Source organism: Mobula birostris, chromosome 13 (assembly GCF_030028105.1).
Source record: "Mobula birostris isolate sMobBir1 chromosome 13, sMobBir1.hap1, whole genome shotgun sequence".
Classification (NCBI taxonomy): domain Eukaryota; kingdom Metazoa; phylum Chordata; class Chondrichthyes; order Myliobatiformes; family Myliobatidae; genus Mobula; species Mobula birostris.
This window is the reverse complement of record NC_092382.1, coordinates 16800997-16818791: the sequence shown is the minus strand read 5'-3', so window position 1 is coordinate 16818791 and position 17795 is coordinate 16800997. Positions and strand designations below refer to the sequence as shown.

Genomic DNA, 17795 nt, shown 5'->3' with positions numbered 1-17795 from the left:
GTGACTGGAGGCAGAACAAAGGTGATTTTCACAACAGCTGATGTAAAAGATTTTGTTCCCTTTCTCCGAGTTCCCGATCCTTGCATTTAGACAGCTGGAGCTCAGCTCTGTCCGAGAGACCCATCGGTTCCCATTCCCTCATCAGCCGGAAGCTCCCCGGGGCCCGTGTACGGATGGTGGGGCTGAGAGAGAGGGAAGAGAGCAGGACTGTCCCGGGATTGCGGGTCACGGAGTCCAGAGTCACAGCAACTACCCGAAGTCGGTGTTGAAAACGCCGCCCGGTGAGACCCCCAACCCGGAGACCCCTTCTCACCTCAACCGATCATCCGGGGCCTTTTGTGCCCCGCGCGCTGGTGAGCTCGAGCTTGGTCGGTTTAACGAGAGGATGAAGACGGTGAGAGAGGGGGCGGACAGGATGTTTGTCCCGGTGGGGACAGGAGGGGCTCATCTGTGGAAATGTCTGAGCCCACGGTGGTGGCGATTCACCACATTGGGGGGCAAACACCGGCAGACTGTTGCCCTGCGAGCGGGGCCAATGGTCCGGGCAAAGTGACAATTATTTGTGTTTTGTTGAGACTGTACCGGGAATATGGTGTAAAATCCCGCTCCCCACACTAACACCCAGACCCTGGACTGACACCAATCTACTGTCTTGTTTATTATTTATTGTAATGCCTGCACTGTTTTGTGCACCTTATGCAGTCCTCAGTAGGTCTGGAGTCTCGTGTAATTTTGTGTGTTGTTTTTACGTAGTTCAGTGTAATTTTTGTATTGTTCATGTAGCACCATGGTCCTGAAAAACATTGTCTCGTTTTTACTGTGTATGGTACCAGCAGTTATGGTGGAAATGACAATATACAGTGCCTTGACTTGACTCTGATCCTCCGCACTGCCAAGTCTTACCATTAATGCTATATTCTGCCATCATCTTTGACCTAATACAATGAACCAGCTCACACTTATCTGGGTTGAACTCCATTTGCCTCTTCTCAGCCCAGTTTTGCATCCTATCAATATAGATAGATAGATAGATGGATAGATATACTTTATTAATCCCGAGGGAAATTGGGTTTCGTTACAGCCGCACCAACCAAGAATTGAGCGTAAATATAGCAATACAAAAAACCCCAACAATCGAACACCAAAATGCAAACTGTGCCAGATGGAAAATAAGTCCAGGACCAGTCTATTGGCTCAGGGTGTCTGACCCTCCACGGGAGGAGCTGCATGTTCGATGGCCACAGGCAGGAACGACCTCCCGTGCTGCCAAGTGTTGTATCACGGTGGATGTGGCCAAAGTCCAACAGTAAAAAGTTCAATATCCAGTCTGCAAACACGTTCCTCGATCATAATATACCCCGGATTGCACTATCCGTTGTTAGCCAGATCAGTAAGCACCCAACTCCTTTGCGCTTACCGCTCTCAGTGCACTTCCGGTCAGCCGGAACGGTATTACCCACCGAACTCCTCTTCTCCAAAAGTCTCTGTTGTCTCGACCCGGTCCTTTTTCCTCGGCTTTGTGATCCCCCTCTGTGTGTTTTCCTCCGGATTTCAGCTGGGGTGTCCATCGCTCTGTTCGCTGAGCCGGACGGTGTTTGCTGGTCCGTGAAATATACAATGCGACCTTGCTTCTGTCCAGCGTGTCGGGATGTAACCATTTCCAGTGCTAAAGAAAACCCAAAGAAAACTCTCTCTACCAGCATGTTAGACAGCGTGCAGCTTCGACGTGTTACCGTGAGAAAAAAAATACAAAAAATAACGGAAATTAAAAAGTAAAAGGAATAGATCGGATTGGCTGTACCAGGCTGCATGCACGACTGGTGCATGTGCAAGATATATCTTCAAGCCAACACTTTAGATAAAATTTTAGTATCAAAATTGAGTAAAGAGATAGGTCTATACGAAGAGCATTTAGTAGGATTCATATTCTTTTTGAGAATGAGCAAAATGGAAGCTCCGTAAAAAGACTCTGGTTGTCTTCCTTCCTGTAAGGGTAGAACATAAATGTGGTATAAGCAAGGAGGAAAAAGCCTAATAAAATTCTCCAGAGAATCCACCGGGTCCTGGGGATTTCCCAGAATGCAATTCTCAAATAGCCTGAGCAATTTCATCCTGGGAAATAGGTTGATCCAATTGCCTACGATCATCTAACGAAAGATTAGGAATATTTAATTGATCTAAAAAATTATTCATTGCAATATTATCATTAACAGAGTCAGATCTATACAATTGAGAATAAAATTCTCTGAAAGTTCATTAATTTCAAGGTGGTCAGTTGTCATGTCCCCATTAATTTTATGTATTTCTTTAATTTGCCGCTTGGCTGAAAATGGCTTCAATTGATTAGCCAGTAGCTTACCAGTTTTATCTCCGTGAATATGAAGTTGACTTCTATCTTTTAAAAGTTGGCTTTCAATTGGATATGTTAAAAGAAGATCATATTTAGTTTTAGTTTCAATACGTCTCTTATATGTTTCAGGATCAGGTACAGAAGCATATTTATGGTCCAGTTGCTTTAACTGATTGGCTAATTCATTTCTTTCTTTGTTAGCTTTTCTAATGATGTTTGCAGTATAAGAAATAATTTGACACTGGATGTATGCTTTAAAAGTATCCCATATAATCAGGCTAGACGCCTCTTCCAACGTATTTTCTTCAAAAATAAAGAGTAATTTGATTCTCCATAATTTTTTTTAAAAATCCTCATCGGATAACAGAGTTGAATTAAATCGCCAAAATCTACTCATGGGGATAGTACCAGGAAGATTTAAAGATAGGATTACAGGAGAGTGGTCAGAGATAGCAATCTCTTTATATTCAATTGATCGAACTAATGGAATCATTTGACTATCAATAAAAATAAAGTCAATCCCGGTATAAGAATGATAGACATGAGAGAAAAAAGAATACTCCCTGTCCGTCAGATGCAGAAACTGCCAAGCATCAACTATACCACATTTAGTTAGAAAAGATTGGATAAACAAAGCTGATTTATTAAGTGTGGCTGGTTTAACAAATGAGCGATCAAATACTGGATCTAACCAGCAGTTAAAATCTCCTCCCATCACAAGGGAGTAGGTACACAAATCTGGCAAATATGAAAATAGACGTTCAAAAAATCCTGGATCATCTACGCTGGGGTCATAAACATGAGCAAAAACAATCAACTTACTGTCAAAACTCCCTGATACAATAACAAATCGACCATTAGGGTCCGAAACAACTTTATGCTGAATAAAGGAAACTGTAGTATCTACAAAAATCGAAACTCCACGTGATTTTGCGTTAAACGAAGAGTAGAATTGCATACCCTTCCACCCAGTAAAAAAAAACGTAAGGTATCACAGCTGCGTATGTGTGTTTCTTGTAAAAAAAAAATAATGGGTGCTTTCATTTTTTTAATATAAGCAAACACTTTATTCCTTTTGGTGGGGTGATTCACCCTTTCACATTCAAACTAAACAGGTTAATATTTCGAACCATTTTAAATACCAATCAACATGTAATTAAAAGATCTGGCCATAAGTTATTAAAACTAGAAAGCAAACCGTAAAGTAAGGTATTCAAACAAACAATCATATATTCAACCCAACACAGCTCCCAGAGAGAAATAGGCCCTACCCCCTCCCCTACCCAAAGTGAGAAAGCTGACCAATAGACAGTCAGTGAGCTAAGAACTAAGTACCGGCCCCAAAAAATCCGGCTGATAGAAAAAAAACTCCAGTCCTGCAAGGTCATTATGTCCCTACCAAGACACAACATAAAAAGCAAAATAACTCAGTATTCGAAAATATGAAAGGATCACTTTAAACAAATTCAAAGAAAGCTGTATTAAAATAAAGCCTCAAAAAGGGATAAAATAAAGTAGTATCAAAAAATATATAACAAAAGACAATATATGAACAGCCAAAACGTAACCTTATTTCAAATTCATATTAACAGAAGAAAAAAACTTGATCAAATAAGTATAACAGTTTTAGAATTCATCCTTCAGAAACTCCTTTGCATCTTCAACTGAATTTATTCTTTTTCGCAATCCGTTCTTCAAAACAATACTCAGACGTGCGGGGAACTGAAGAGATGGTTTATACCCTTTATCATAAAATTCCGACATAACTTCTTTATATTTCATGCGATCAGCCAAAACTTCAGGTGAATAGTCTTCCACAAATCTAACCTTGTAATTTTGGAAATCGATCATTCCTTGTCTCCGGGTATGGCGAATTAAAAGGTTCTTAATACGAAATTCATGAAAGGCTAGTCTGACCGATCTGGGTTTCACTGCCAAGGACAATGGCTTCAAAGCCAGAGAGCAAAAAGCTCCATTGAGCTTCGGCTCGGAAGTGAATAAAGCAGGAAAAAGCTGCTTCAGAAAGTTTGCAAAAAAACTTCGTAGGCTCAGCTCCTTCAATTGATTTTTCAAGACCCAGGATTCGCAAGTTACTTCTCCTATTTCTATTTTCGATCTGATGATCCTTCTCAGCATTTTATCATTGGATAAAGATAACTCTTTGCAGAGTTTAATTGTATCTTCAACGTCCTCAGCTTCACAGTATTCTCCTGAATTTGGTTCTCATGCTCAAATAAAGTTCACTGAATTGTATCCAATTTGCTGTTAAGCTGTTGAAACTCTTCACAGAATTCCTACTTTTGCCGTTTAAGGAAGTCACTGATTGAATCCAAAGTGACTGCGGATTCATCTTCTGTTTCTCTTTCTTTTGCAAACGCTTTGGTTCTTTTCCCAGCCACAGTAAAGCAGTATTGAAGTTTTATAATAAGGTTTCAAAAAAAAAAGACTGGTAGGAGACAATTAAGTAAACAGGGTAGGAGCAATCGAAAAGCGACCAACAGGGCTCTGACTGCTTCTTATATCTAACATCTGCTTCCTTCTTCCGCTTGACGAGTTGCCTCACGTGTTTCGTCAGCCACGGTTCCCTTTTCCTACCATTTTTTCCTTGCCTCAGTGGGACAAACCTATCCTGAACCCAGCACAAGTGGTCCCTAAACTTCCTCCACATTACTTCTGTGCTTTCACCTTTCAACACCTGTTTCCAATTTACTCTCGCTAGTTCCTGCCTCATCCATTCATAGTTAGCCCTTCTCCAGTTAAGCACTTTCCCATTTTGTCTGTTTTTATCCTTTTCCATAGCTATGCTGAGGCTAAGTGAGTTGTGGTCACTCTCACCAAAATGCTCCCCCACCAAGAGGTCTGCCACCTGACCAGGTTCATTACCCAGAACTAGATCCAGTATGGCCTCTCCTCTCGTCGAACGGTCCACATACTGTGTCAGGAATCCTTCTTGAACACCCCTGACAAATTCAGCCCCATCTATCCCCCTTGCAGTCAGGAGGTGCCAGTCAATATGAGGGAAGTTGAAATCACCCATAACTACAACCCTGTATTTCCTGCACCATTCTAAAATCTGCCTGCTTATCTGCTTCTTGATGTCCCGAGGGCTATTTGGGGGCCTATAGACCACTCCCGGCACAGTGATTGATCCCTTCCTATTTTTGACTTCCACCCACACCGACTCAGTGGACACTCCCTCTGCAGCATCCTCCCTTTCTACAGCCGTGATACTATCCCTGACCAGTAATGTTACTCCCTCCCCCTTTTCTACCTCCCATCCTATTCCTTTAAAACACCTAAACCCCGGTACCTGCATCAGCCAATCCTGCCCTTCCTCCAGCCAAGTTTCAGCAATGGCCACAACATCGTAGTTCCATGTACTGATCCATGCTCTAAGTTCATCCCCTTTATTCCTAATACTCCCAGCGTTGAAATAGACACACTTCAACCCCTCAAACTGGCTACATGTATGTTTTGTCCCCTGCCTGTCCTTCCTCACCAACTCAGAACACACAGCATCGTGCCCTTATCCTTCTACCCTCATCTCTGCACTCACATTCTGATTCCCACCACCCTGACAAACTAGTTTAAACCCTCCCCAACAGCTCCAGCAAACCTGCCCACCAGGATATTGGTCCCTTTCCAGTTCAGGTGCAGCCCGTCCTTGTTGTACAGGTCAGACCTTCCCCAGAAGAGATCCCAATGATCCAGAAATCTGAACCCCTGCCCCCTGCACCAACTCTTCAGCCACACATTCAACTGCCATGACTTCCAATTCCTACCCTCTCTGTCTCGTGGCACAGGCAGCAATCCTGAGATTACCACCCTTGAGGTCCTGCTTTTTAACTTTTTCCCCTAACTCCCTATATTCCTTCTTCAGGACCTGATCCCTACTCCTATCTATGTCATTGGTCTCCACATGGACCACCACATCTGGCTGCTCACCCTCTCTCCTGAGAATACCGAGAACTCCATCCGAGATATCGTGGACCCTGGCACCAGGGAGGCAACAGACCATCCGGGATTCTCGATCTTTCCCACAGAACCACTTATCTGTCCCCTTTACTATCAAATCCCCTATCACTACTGCTCTTCTCTTTTCCCTCCTTCCTTTCTGAGCTGAGAGTTCAGTCTCGGTGCCAGACACACAACCACTACAACTTGTCCATGGCAGGTTGTCCCCACCAACAGTATCCAAAATGGTACGCTTATTGTTGATGGGAACGGCCACTAGGGGTGCTCTGCTCTTTCTGTCTATTCCCCTTCCCTCTCCTGACAGTCACCCAGTTACCTGTCTCCTGACTGTCTCCCTGCAACTCCAGTCTATTACTGCCTCCGCCCCCCGAATGGTCCGAAGTTCATCCAGCTCCAGCTCCCTAACTCGGATTGACAAGACCTGTAGCTGGATGCACCTCTTGCAGGTTTAACCATATAACCATATAACAATTACAGCACGGAAACAGGCACCATCTCGGCCCTTCTAGTCCATGCCGAACTCTTACTCTCACTTAGTCCCACCAACCTGCACTCAGCCCACAACCCTCCATTCCTTTCCTGTCCATATATCTATCCAATTTAACTTTAAACGACAACATCGAACTTGCCTCAACCACTTCTGCTGGAAGCTCGTTCCACACAGCTACCACTCTCTGAGTAAAGAAGTTCCCCTCATGTTACCCCTAAACTTTTACCCTTTAACTCTCATCTCATGTCCTCTTGTTTGAACCTCCCCCACTCTCAAGAAGCCTATCCATGACAACTCTATCTATCCCCCTCATAATTTTAAATACCTCTATCAAGTCCCCCATCAACCTTCTACGCTCCAAAGAATAAAGACCTAACTTATGCAACCTTTCTCTGTAACTTAGGAGATGAAACCCAGGCAACATTTTAGTAAATCTCCTCTGTACTCTCTCAATGTTATTGACATCTTTCCTATAATTTGGTGACCAGAACTGTACACAATACTCCAAATTTGGCCTTACCAATGCCTCATACAGTTTCAACATTACATCCCAACTCCTGTACTAAATGCTCTGATTTATAAAGGTCAGCATACCAAAAGCTTTCTTCACCACCCTATCCACATGAGACTCCACCTTCAGGGAACTATGCACCATTATTCCCAGATCCTTCTGTTCTACAGCATTCTTCAATGCCCAACCATTTACCATGTATGTCCTATTTTGATTAGCCCCACCAAAATGTAGCACCTCACATTTATCAGCATTAAACTCCATCAGCCATCTTTCAGCCCACTCTTCTAAGTGGTCTAAATCTCTCTGCAAGCTTTGAAAACCTTCTTCATGATCCACAACTCCACCTATCTTAGTATCGTCTGCATACTTACTAATCCAATTTACCACCCCATCATCCAGATCATTAATATATATGACAAACAACATTGGACCCAGTACAGATCCCTGAGGTTTAGTCATCAGAGACAATTGTGCTGTCCCTCACTTCCCACATCCTACAATCGGAGCACTGGACTGCCCTATCTACTGCCTGCATTACCAGCTCCTAAGTTAATCAAAATAATTAAAGGAACATACCCAGCCTTACCTTACTGGGAGCAAGCTCATCCTCTGCCGCTGCTCGCCGAAACATCTCGAGCCAAAGCCTCAAAGCTCCACTCCTTCACTGGCCGCTCTCCACTCCAGTCCCATTAAAGGTGAATATGCAGCAGAGGAAACTGCTCCCATGCCCAGTGACCAGGGTGCAGACTGGGTGTGGTGAGCAGCAGCAATAATTGCAGAGTTCAGCACCGACAGTCACTCTCGAAATTGCATTCAGCAACGGTGATGGACAAATATCCAGCATGCAGCTTATTAAAACTTTCTCCTCAGTGTGAACCCAGTAGGGTGTCACAAGTGTAACATGCTGTAAGGTTTCACTGCGAATGGAATGGCCTCTCTGCAATGTATCACTGCTGAGGTAATGGTTTCTCTGTAGCAGTAATGTTTAGGTTATGACTAGAGATAACAGGGTTTTGGAGTGCAGGGCTATCCAATGAGAGAAATGTTGTTCTTTCTTGTGAGTCTGGAAGAGAGATTTTCACTGTATTTTGCTGGGGAGAGATGAGAAGACATGAATGGACAGAGTGGGCTCTTTTTCTTCTTCACTATTTTTTTTTACTCGCCCTATAGTCAAAGAAAGAACTACAAAGCCCAATCGTTTAATCGCATATTATGTATCGTTTGTTATTTTGGGGTACTGATTTGTAACAGGGGACACATCGTGCAGCATCCACCTAAATGATCTTTCTTAAATTTGGCCAGGCTGGGGGGCTATCACCCCCTATATTAAGCTGCTAGCTGAAACGAGAGTTACATAAGGTTAGATGACTGAGCGAATTGCTTCACACATTCCCAGCAGGTGAACGGCCTCTCCCCAGTGTGAACTCAATGATGGACATTTGGTGGCGATGGCTGAGAGAATCTCTTCCCAAAGTCCGAGCAGGTGATCAGCCTCTACCCAGTGTGAACTTGCTGGTGTCTCTGTAGGCTGGATGACCGACTGAATCTCTTCCCACACACTGAGCAGGTGAACGACCTCTCCCCTGTGTGAACACGCTGGTGTCTCTGAAGATGAGACAACCGAGTGAATCCCTTCCCACACACTGAGCAGGTGAATGGCCTCTCTCCAGTGTGAACTCGCTGGTGGCCCAGTAGTTGAGAGGACGAAGTGAATCCCTTTCCACACTCTGAGCAGGTGAATGGCCTCTCTCCAGTGTGAACTCGCTGATGTATCTTCAGTTGAGATAACTGAATGAATCCCTTCCCACAGACTGAGCAGGTGAATGGCCGCTCCCCACTGTGAACTCGCTGGTGTGTCATTAGGGGGGATGACCGAGTGAATCCCTTCCCACAGTCTGAGCAGGTGAATGGCTTCTCCCCAGTGTGAACTCGCTGATGTATCTTCAGTTGCGATGAGCAAGTGAATCCCTCCCCACAGTCCGAGCAGGTGAATGGCCTCTCCCCAGTGTGAACTCGCTGATGTACCTTCAGGTGGGATGAGCAAGTGAATCCCTTCCCACAGTCCAAGCAGGTGAATGGCCTCTCCCCAGTGTGAACTGACTGATGTGTCAGTAGGAAGGATGACCGAGTGAATCGCCTCCCACAGTCTGAGCAGGTGAATGGCCTCCCTCCAGTGTGAACTCGCTGATGTATCTTCAGTTGGGATGATCGAGTAAATCCCTTCCCACAGTCAGAGCAGGTGAACGGCCTCTCCCCAGTGTGAACTCGCTGATGTACCTTCAGTTTGGATGATTGAGAGAATCCCTTCCCACAGTCCGAGCAGATGAACGGCCTCTCCCCAGTGTGAACTCGCCGATGTACCTTCAGTTGAGATGACTGAGTGAATCCCTTCCCACAGTCCGAGCAGATGAACGGCTTCTCCCCAGTGTGAACTCGCCGATGTACCTTCAGTTGGGATGAGGAAGTGAATCCCTTCCCACAGTTTGAGCAGGTGAACGGTCTCTCCCCAGTGTGAACTAACTGATGTGACAGTAGGTTGGCTGACTGAGTGAATCCCTTCCCACACACTGAGCAAGTGAACGGCCTCTCTCCAGTGTGAACTTGCCGATGTACCTTCAGTTCAGATGACTGACTGAATCCCTTCCCGCAGTTTGAGCAGGTGAACAGCCTCTCCCCAGTGTGAACTTGCTGATGTACCTTCAGACTGGATGATCGAGTGAATCCCTTCCCACAGTTCGTGCAGATGAACGGCCGCTCGCCAGTGTGAACTCGCTGATGTTCCTTCAGTTGGGATGAGGAAGTGAATCCCTTCCCACAGTTTGAGCAGCTGAATGGCCTCTCCCCAGTGTGAACTCGCCGATGTACCTTGAGGTGGGATGAGGAAATGAATCCCTTCCCACAGTTTGAGCAGGTGAATGGCCTCTCCCCAGTGTGAACTGACTGATGTGTCAGTAGGGTGGATGACCGAGTGAATCCCTTCCCACACACTGAGCAAGTGAACAGCCTCTCCCCAGTGTGAACTCGCTGATGTACCTTCAGTTGGGATAATCGAGTGAATCCCTTCCCACAGTCTGAGCAGGTGAACGGCCGGTCTCCAGTATGAACTCGCTGGTGAGCCATTAGGTCAGATGACCGAGTGAATCCTTCCCCACAAATTCAGCAGATGACCAGCCTCTGCCCAGTGTGAACTGACCGGTGTGTCCACAGGTGGGATGACCAACTGAATCCCTTCTCACACACAGAACAGGTGAATGGCCTTGTCCGGTGTGAACTTGCTGATGTACCTTCAGTTAAAATGACCGACTGAATCCATTCCCACTGTTTGCTCAGTGAATCGGTTCCCTCCACCCCCCACTGTGTAAAATGATGGGTGTGCCAGTCGGTCAGATGACCGAGTGAATCCCTCCTCACAGTCTGAGTAGGAAGGATGATCGAGTGAATCCCTTGCTCCTCTTCTTAAATTATCTGGACAGAGACAGCAAAACTGGCATGTTGTGTTCGAGATTCCAGTAGACAAATTCCTTGTCATGTTTAACCTGTAAAAATATTTACAAAATCCATCAATGGGTGTTGGACAATATCTCAGATGAGGTCACTTGAGTTGTCAACGTGTGATCTGGCATCACTCTGTTCAACTTCACTGTTACCCAAGTCAGAGAGAGAAATCATCTTCTAACTGGGCACAGTGCTGTTACCTGGAATGACCATCAAATTCTCTGATGCTCTTCCTGTCTCTATAAGAATTGGACCTCTCTGCCATCTCCGATCTGTGACCCAGCTCAGTTTGACTCTCTGCGCTGGTATTATTCCCTGTTCCCACTGAGCTGCATGGGTTCCTGTCCCCACAGTAACTGAAACACTCTCACACGAATAGCCGGCAGTGCATTCCACGCACCCACCACTCTCTGTGTAAAAAACTTACCCCTGACATCCCCTCGGTATCTATTTCCAAGCACCTTAAAACTATCTCCCCTCGTGTTAGCCATTTCAGCCCTGGGAAAAAACCTCTGGCTACCCACATGATCAATGCCCCTCATCATTTCATACACCTAAAAAAGGCTCTAAACATAAACAAGGAAATTATACATTGCTTTGAGAATTTGTTGGAAGTATACAAAATTATGAGGGTATAGATAGGGTAAATGCTAGCAGCTTTTTCCACTGAGGTTGGGTGGGATGACAACCAGATGTCATGGGTAAGTGGGGAAGGTGAAAATTTAACAGGAACATTTGGAAAAGCTCTTTACTGAAATGGTCGTGAGAGTGTGGAATGAGATGTCAGCGCAAGTAGTGAATATGAGCTCGGTTTCGCCATTTAGAAGAAGTTTGGATGGGTCCTGGATGGTGGGGGTATGGAGGGCGATGGTCCCAGTGCAGGTAGTTGCATTGGACAGCTTAAAGTTTTTTTCGGCATTGACTAGATGGGCCAAATAGTCTGTTTCCGTTTGAACTTCTCCATGTTTCTATGACAGAGAAGCTGGCCAAACTTGTTTGGAAGGGAAAAGGTAGGAGTGACAATGGAGCAGCAATGGCTGGAGTTTCTGGGAGCAATTCGGGAGCTGAGTGATAGATACATCCCAAAGAAGTGAAAGCATTGGAAAGGCAGGACGACACAACTGTGGATGAAATGAGAAGACAAAGCCAACATAAAAGCCAAAGAGAGGGCAAACAAAAAAGCAAAAACTATTGGGAAGCTTTTAGAAACCACAGAAGACAACTAAAAAAAAGTTGGATCAGCTCGGGGGTGGAATTTTGATATTGTAGTCATTAATGAACCTTGGTAGCACCCAACATTCTGACGCATTTGGAGGAACAAAATATCCAAGGTTCCCTGTGCCAGTTACCTTTCAACTTTTATCTTGACAGGCATATACAAACTAGACACCCTCAAATTTTCACTTCTGAAGGCCTCCCACTTACCAAGTACTCCTTTGCCAGAAAACAGACTGTCCCAAACCACACTTGTCGGATCCTTTCTGATACCATCAAAATAGACCTTTCTCCAATTTAGAATCTCAACCCGTGGTGCACACCTCTCGTTTTCCGTAGTTACTTTGAATCTCATTGCATTATGATCACTAATTTCTGTCACCAGCCCTGGAACATTTCCTAACAGCTCATCGCACACTTCTACGTCAGGAATTCTACAAACTGATTAAGGGCACATTTGACAAACTCTACCCCCTTGAGTCCTTTTACAGTATGGGAGTCCCAGTCAATATATGGAAAGTTAAAATCACACTTTTGTTCCTTGTCATGGTCTGCAATCTCTCTACAAATTTGTTCCTCTAAATCCCTCAGACTGTTTGGTGCAACCAAGTCCCAATAATGGCTACAATATCATAATTCCCTGTCCAAGAGCTCATCTGGATTTCCTACGATGCTTCTTGCATTGTGATACACACAGCTCAGCACATTCATCGCACCATGCTCAACCATTTGATTGCTGACTCTGTCTGAGGTCTGAACAACATCTGACTGGTGTCAAGAAAACAAACTCTCTCTCATTGTCACAAAAACAAAGGAGCTGATTGTGGACGGCAGGAGGAATGGAGACAGGCTAATCCCTATTGACATCAATGGATCTGGGGTTAAGAAGGTGAACAGCTTTAAGTTCCTCAGCATAAACATCACCGAGGATCTCACATATAACCATATAACAATTACAGCATGGAAACAGGCCATCTCAGCCCTTCTAGTCCATGCTGAATGCTTACTCTCACCTAGTCCCACCAACCTGCATTCAGCCCATAACCCTCCATTCCTTTCCTGTCCATATAGCTATCCAATTTTACTTTAAATGACAATATCGAGCCTGCCTCTACCACTTCTGCTGGAAGCTCATTCCACACAACTACCACTCTCTGAGTAAAGAAGTTCTCCTCATGTTACCCCTAAACTTCTGCCCCCTAACACTCAACTCATGTCCTCTTGTTTGAATCTCACCTACTCTCAATGAAAAAAGCCTATACACGTCAACTCTATCTATCCCCCTCATAATTTTAAATTCCACTGTCAAGACCCCCTCAACCTTCTACGCTCCAAAAAAATAAAGACCCAACTTGTTCAACCTTTCTCTGTAACTGAGGTGCTGAAACCCAGGTAACATTCTAGTAAATCTCTGTCCTCTCTCTATTTTGTTGACATCTTTCCTATTATTCGGTGACCAGAACTGTACACAATACTCCAAATTTGGCCTTACCAATGCCTTGTACAATTTTAACATTACATCCCAGCTCCTATACTCAATGCTCTGATTTATGAAGGCCAGCATACCAAAAGCTTTCTTCACCACCCTATCCACATGAGATTCCACCTTCAGGGAATGATGCACCATTATTCCCAGATCCCTCTGTTCAACTGCATTCTTCAATGCCCTACCATTTACCATGTATGTCCTATTTTGATTAGTCCTACCAAAATGTAGCACCTCACACTTACCAGCATTAAACTCCATTTGCCATCTTTCATGTACATGGTCTGTACATACCGGCTGTGTTGTAAAAAGAGCACAGCAGCACCTCTTTCAACTCAGATAGTTGAAGAAGCTGGGGATGGGGCCCAAAATCCGAAGGTCTTTCTACAGGGACACAGAGAGTGGTGAATCTGTGGAATTCCCTGCCACAGGAAACAGTTGAGGCCAGTTCATTGGCTATATTTAAGAGGGAGTTAGATATGGCCCTTGTGGCTACGGGGGTCAGGGGGTATGGAGGGAAGGCTGGGGCGGTGTTCTGAGTTGGATGATCAGCCATGATCATAATAAATGGCGGTGCAGGCTCGAAGGGCCGAATGGCCTACTCCTGCACCTATTTTCTATGTTTCTATGTTTCTATGACACAATTGAGAGCATCCTGACTGGCTGCATCACTGCCTGGTATGGGAACTGTACTTCCCTTAATCGCAGGAACCTGCAGAGAGTGGTGCGGACAGCCAGCGCATCTGTAGATGTGAACTTCCCACTATTCAGGACATTTACAGAGACAGGTGTGTAAAAGGGGCCCAAAGGATATTGGAGACCCAATTCACCACAACCACAAACTGTTCCTGCTGCTACCATCCAGGAAACGGTACCACAGCAAAGGGACCAACAGGCTCCGGGACATCATCTTCTACCAGGCCATCAGACTGATTAATTCATGCTGATACAATTGTAAACTATGTTATATCGACTGTCCTATGTATAAACTATCTGTTATAAATTACTGTGAATTGCACTTTTAACATTTAGATGGAGATGTAAAGATTTCTACTCCTCATGTATATGAAGGACGTATGTAATAAAGTCAATTCAATTCAATTCACCCTCTCCACTATCTGTTCTGTCATTCTGGCTCCCATTTCCCCTACAACTTATTTTAACCACACCCCCCCTCTCCCCACACTAGCACTAGCGAGCCTTACCACTGGGATATTAGTCCCCTCTTGTTCTGTTCCCCTCACTAACAAATCCCCTATCACCCCTTTGACTTTTCTCTGCCAGGTAATCTCAACAGTTTCTAAAGTGGTCCACCTGTTGTTGTGGGGGATGGCCACAAGAGTACTCTGCAATGGCTATTTAACCTCATTCCCCTTCCTGACTCTCACCCAGTTTCCTGCGTCCTGCACCTTGGGTGTAACTCACCTCTCTTCATGTCATATCTATCACCCCGTCCGACTCCTGGATGATCCGGAATTCATCCATTTCAAGTTCCAACTCCTTAAATTGCAGGGTTACAAGCTGCAGCTGGATGCACATCTTGTACGTCATGGCATCAGGGACACTGGAGGTCTTCCCACCTTCCCACCAATCTCCCCTCAAATTTGTAATGACCAGTGTGCACATAAAGCTTGTATTATGCAATTTTCCCACATGTGCACAGTGAATTTTATATAGAGAGGTATTCATTTTAACAGCTATCAAATCACTGTCTATAAGAACTTTGATCTCCTCTGGGTTTCTTTAAGTTCATCTACACTCTCACACAACCTATGTTCCAGGCCTGTAACAGGTGATGATGGATTTTCTTGTCAGAGCTTTTGCACACGGTCCATGTGTCATTTGCTTGCTAAATGACACTTAAAAAAGTCAGATTTTCAAATATCACTCCACTTCTTCCCACTTCCTAATTCTCCAGTAACTTTTGCGTCACCACAATACACACAGGTAACATCAGTTTCTGTATTGTACACAAATATTTCCCCTGAACCCTCCCCCAGGTGACTGACGGTGGTGAACTCAGTGATGGCAATGCCAATGAATATGAAGGGAAGGGCAGTAGTCTGTCTCATTGGAGTCTGGCACATTTGTGATGTGAAAGCTACTTGTTGCCCAGGACAAAGGTGTTTGATATCATTATGTACCCAGAGAGAGTGGGACAAAACATGTTCTCACGGGTAGAAAGTCCAGAACAAGAGGGGGTGGAACCAGCAACAGACACAAAATGCTGGGGGAACTCAGCAGGCCAGGCAGCATCTATGGAAAAGAGTACTAATGCTGAGTTCCTCCAGCAATTTGTGTGTGTTGCTCGGATTTCCAGCATCTGCAGATTTTCTCTGGTTTGTGACTGGAGGCAGAACAAAGGTGATTTTCACAACAGCTGATGGAAAAGATTTTGTTCCCTTTCTCCGAGTTCCCGATCCTTGCATTTAGACAGCTGGAGCTCAGCTCTGTCTGAGAGACCCATCGGTTCCCATTCCCTCATCAGCCGGAAGCTCCCCGGGGCCCGTGTACGGATGGTGGGGCTGAGAGAGAGGGAAGAGAGCAGGACTGTCCCGGGATTGCGGGTCACGGAGTCCGGAGTCACAGCAACTACCCGAAGTCGGTGTTGAAAACGCCGCCCGGTGAGACCCCCAACCCGGAGATCCCTTCTCACCTCAACCGATCATCCGGGGCCTTTTGTGCCCCGCGCGCTGGTGAGCTCGAGCTTGGTCGGTTAAACGGCCGGGCTACTAATCACGTGAGCAGCTCCTCCCCCACCGCTGTCAACAGAGTCACGCGCTGCGCTATTCCCATTGGTGGGAAGCGATGTCAATCACTGCTTCTAACCAATAGAGGAGGCAGACCAGCCGGGAGGGCGTTACCCCCGCCGACTCCGTCTCCCGAACTTTCCGTCACGGCGGGACAACCGTCAAAGTAAATGTCCGCTTTCTGATTTATTTCCATTTCCCTCCGAGGGAAGTTGGGGCGTTTGTGAAGCGTCTCCTGCGGCCGGAGTCTGATGTGTCGCTGAGAGGTAGGAGGAGACCGCTCGGCCCGTCGGTTTGATGCCGGTTCCCCGGGGAGGGAGAGGATGAAGACGGTGAGAGAGGGGGCGGACAGGATGTTTGTCCCGGTGGGGACAGGAGGGGCTCATCTGTGGAAATGTCTGAGCCCACGGTGGTGGCGATTCACCACATTGGGGGGCAAACACCGGCAGACTGTTGCCCTGCAAGCGGGGCCAATGGTCCGGGCAAAGTGACAATTATTTGTGTTTTGTTGAGACTGTACCGGGAATATGGTGTAAAATCCCGCTCCCCACACTAACACGGGTCACACAGACCAAAGAACAAACTGCCGGAGGAACTCAGTGGGTCGGGCAGCATCTGTGGAGGGAAATGGACCGTCAACATTTCGGGCCGAGACCCTCCCTCTGGACTGAGAGTGGACGGGAAATAGTCCGAGAAAAGAGGTGAGGGGTGGGGATGGGGCAAGAGCTGGGGAGTGAGAGGTGGATCCAGGTGAGGGGGAGGTGGGAAGGTGGAAATAGTGACGGGGTGGGAGGTGAGTGGTTGGGGCAACACGGGGCTGCAGAAGATGGAAATTAATTCCATAGAGGATTAACAAAGAGGTTAGAGAGTATTTGTTATAGAGAGTGCAATGAAGATTCACCAGACTGATCCCTGGAGTGGTGGGGTCATCATATGAAGAAAGATCAAATGTGATAACCCTTTCATTTAGAGAATCAAGGACTGAGAGGTGAACACATTGAAATGCACAACATCATTACCGGCTGAACCAGGGATCCCAGTCTCTGAAAAAGGGGGTGGACTGTCCGGGACTGAGATGAGGGGAAATGTCTCCACTCCGAGGGTGGTGAATGTCTGTAAATCCCCACCACAGAGGGTGGTGAAGACTCAGTGATCGTCTTCACATAAAATAGAGGCCGGCAGATGTCTGGAGACCAAAGGGATCGAGGAAATGAGGATCGGGCAGAAACATGTGGCTGAGATGGAAGAGCAGCCACCATCTTGTTGATGGTTAGAGGGGCTGAATGGCCACCTCCTGCTGTTTCTCACTTGATGTTTCAGTGTTCCTGTCCAGTGAAGCTGGAGGAATGTGAATAGAAATTAATGTAAATACACATGGACGGATTTAAATAAAACCTGCACATTTCTGTTTTGGGTCTGAATTGTGTGTTGGAGCCTGTGACTCTGTGACCTGGGGGTGGAGGGAAAGAGACAGGGAAGATATGGAGGAAAAAGTGAAAATGTATCTGGTGTAAATATGG

The 17795-nt window shown here is 45.7% G+C and overlaps 1 protein-coding gene across 2 annotated transcripts; it reads right to left on the bottom strand.

The window, feature by feature from the left end:
- Nucleotides 1–1028: 1028 nt before the first annotated feature.
- LOC140208433 (uncharacterized) lies at nt 1029–16245 on the bottom strand. 2 transcript variants are annotated; one of them, XR_011888773.1, is made up of 3 exons: nt 16182–16245; nt 7916–10865; nt 1029–1666 (listed from the first exon to the last, which is right to left on the bottom strand). XR_011888773.1 is itself a non-coding variant. In XM_072277108.1 (2 exons), exon 2 carries the CDS (start codon nt 10447–10449, stop codon nt 8824–8826), a length of 1626 nt encoding a protein of 541 aa, XP_072133209.1. In that variant the 5' UTR covers nt 10450–10865; nt 13771–13825; the 3' UTR covers nt 5950–8823. The 2 variants fall into 2 exon arrangements, 1 of the variants encoding a protein (XP_072133209.1); XM_072277108.1 differs by lacking the exons at nt 1029–1666; nt 16182–16245 and adding an exon at nt 13771–13825 and having other exon boundaries at nt 5950–10865.
- Nucleotides 16246–17795: the final 1550 nt, after the last annotated feature.

Bases quoted from the DNA above. Each gene is read 5' to 3' on its own strand.
- LOC140208433 (XM_072277108.1), bottom strand. From the start codon at position 10,449: ATGGCTCACCAGCGAGTTCATACTGGAGACCGGCCGTTCACCTGCTCA.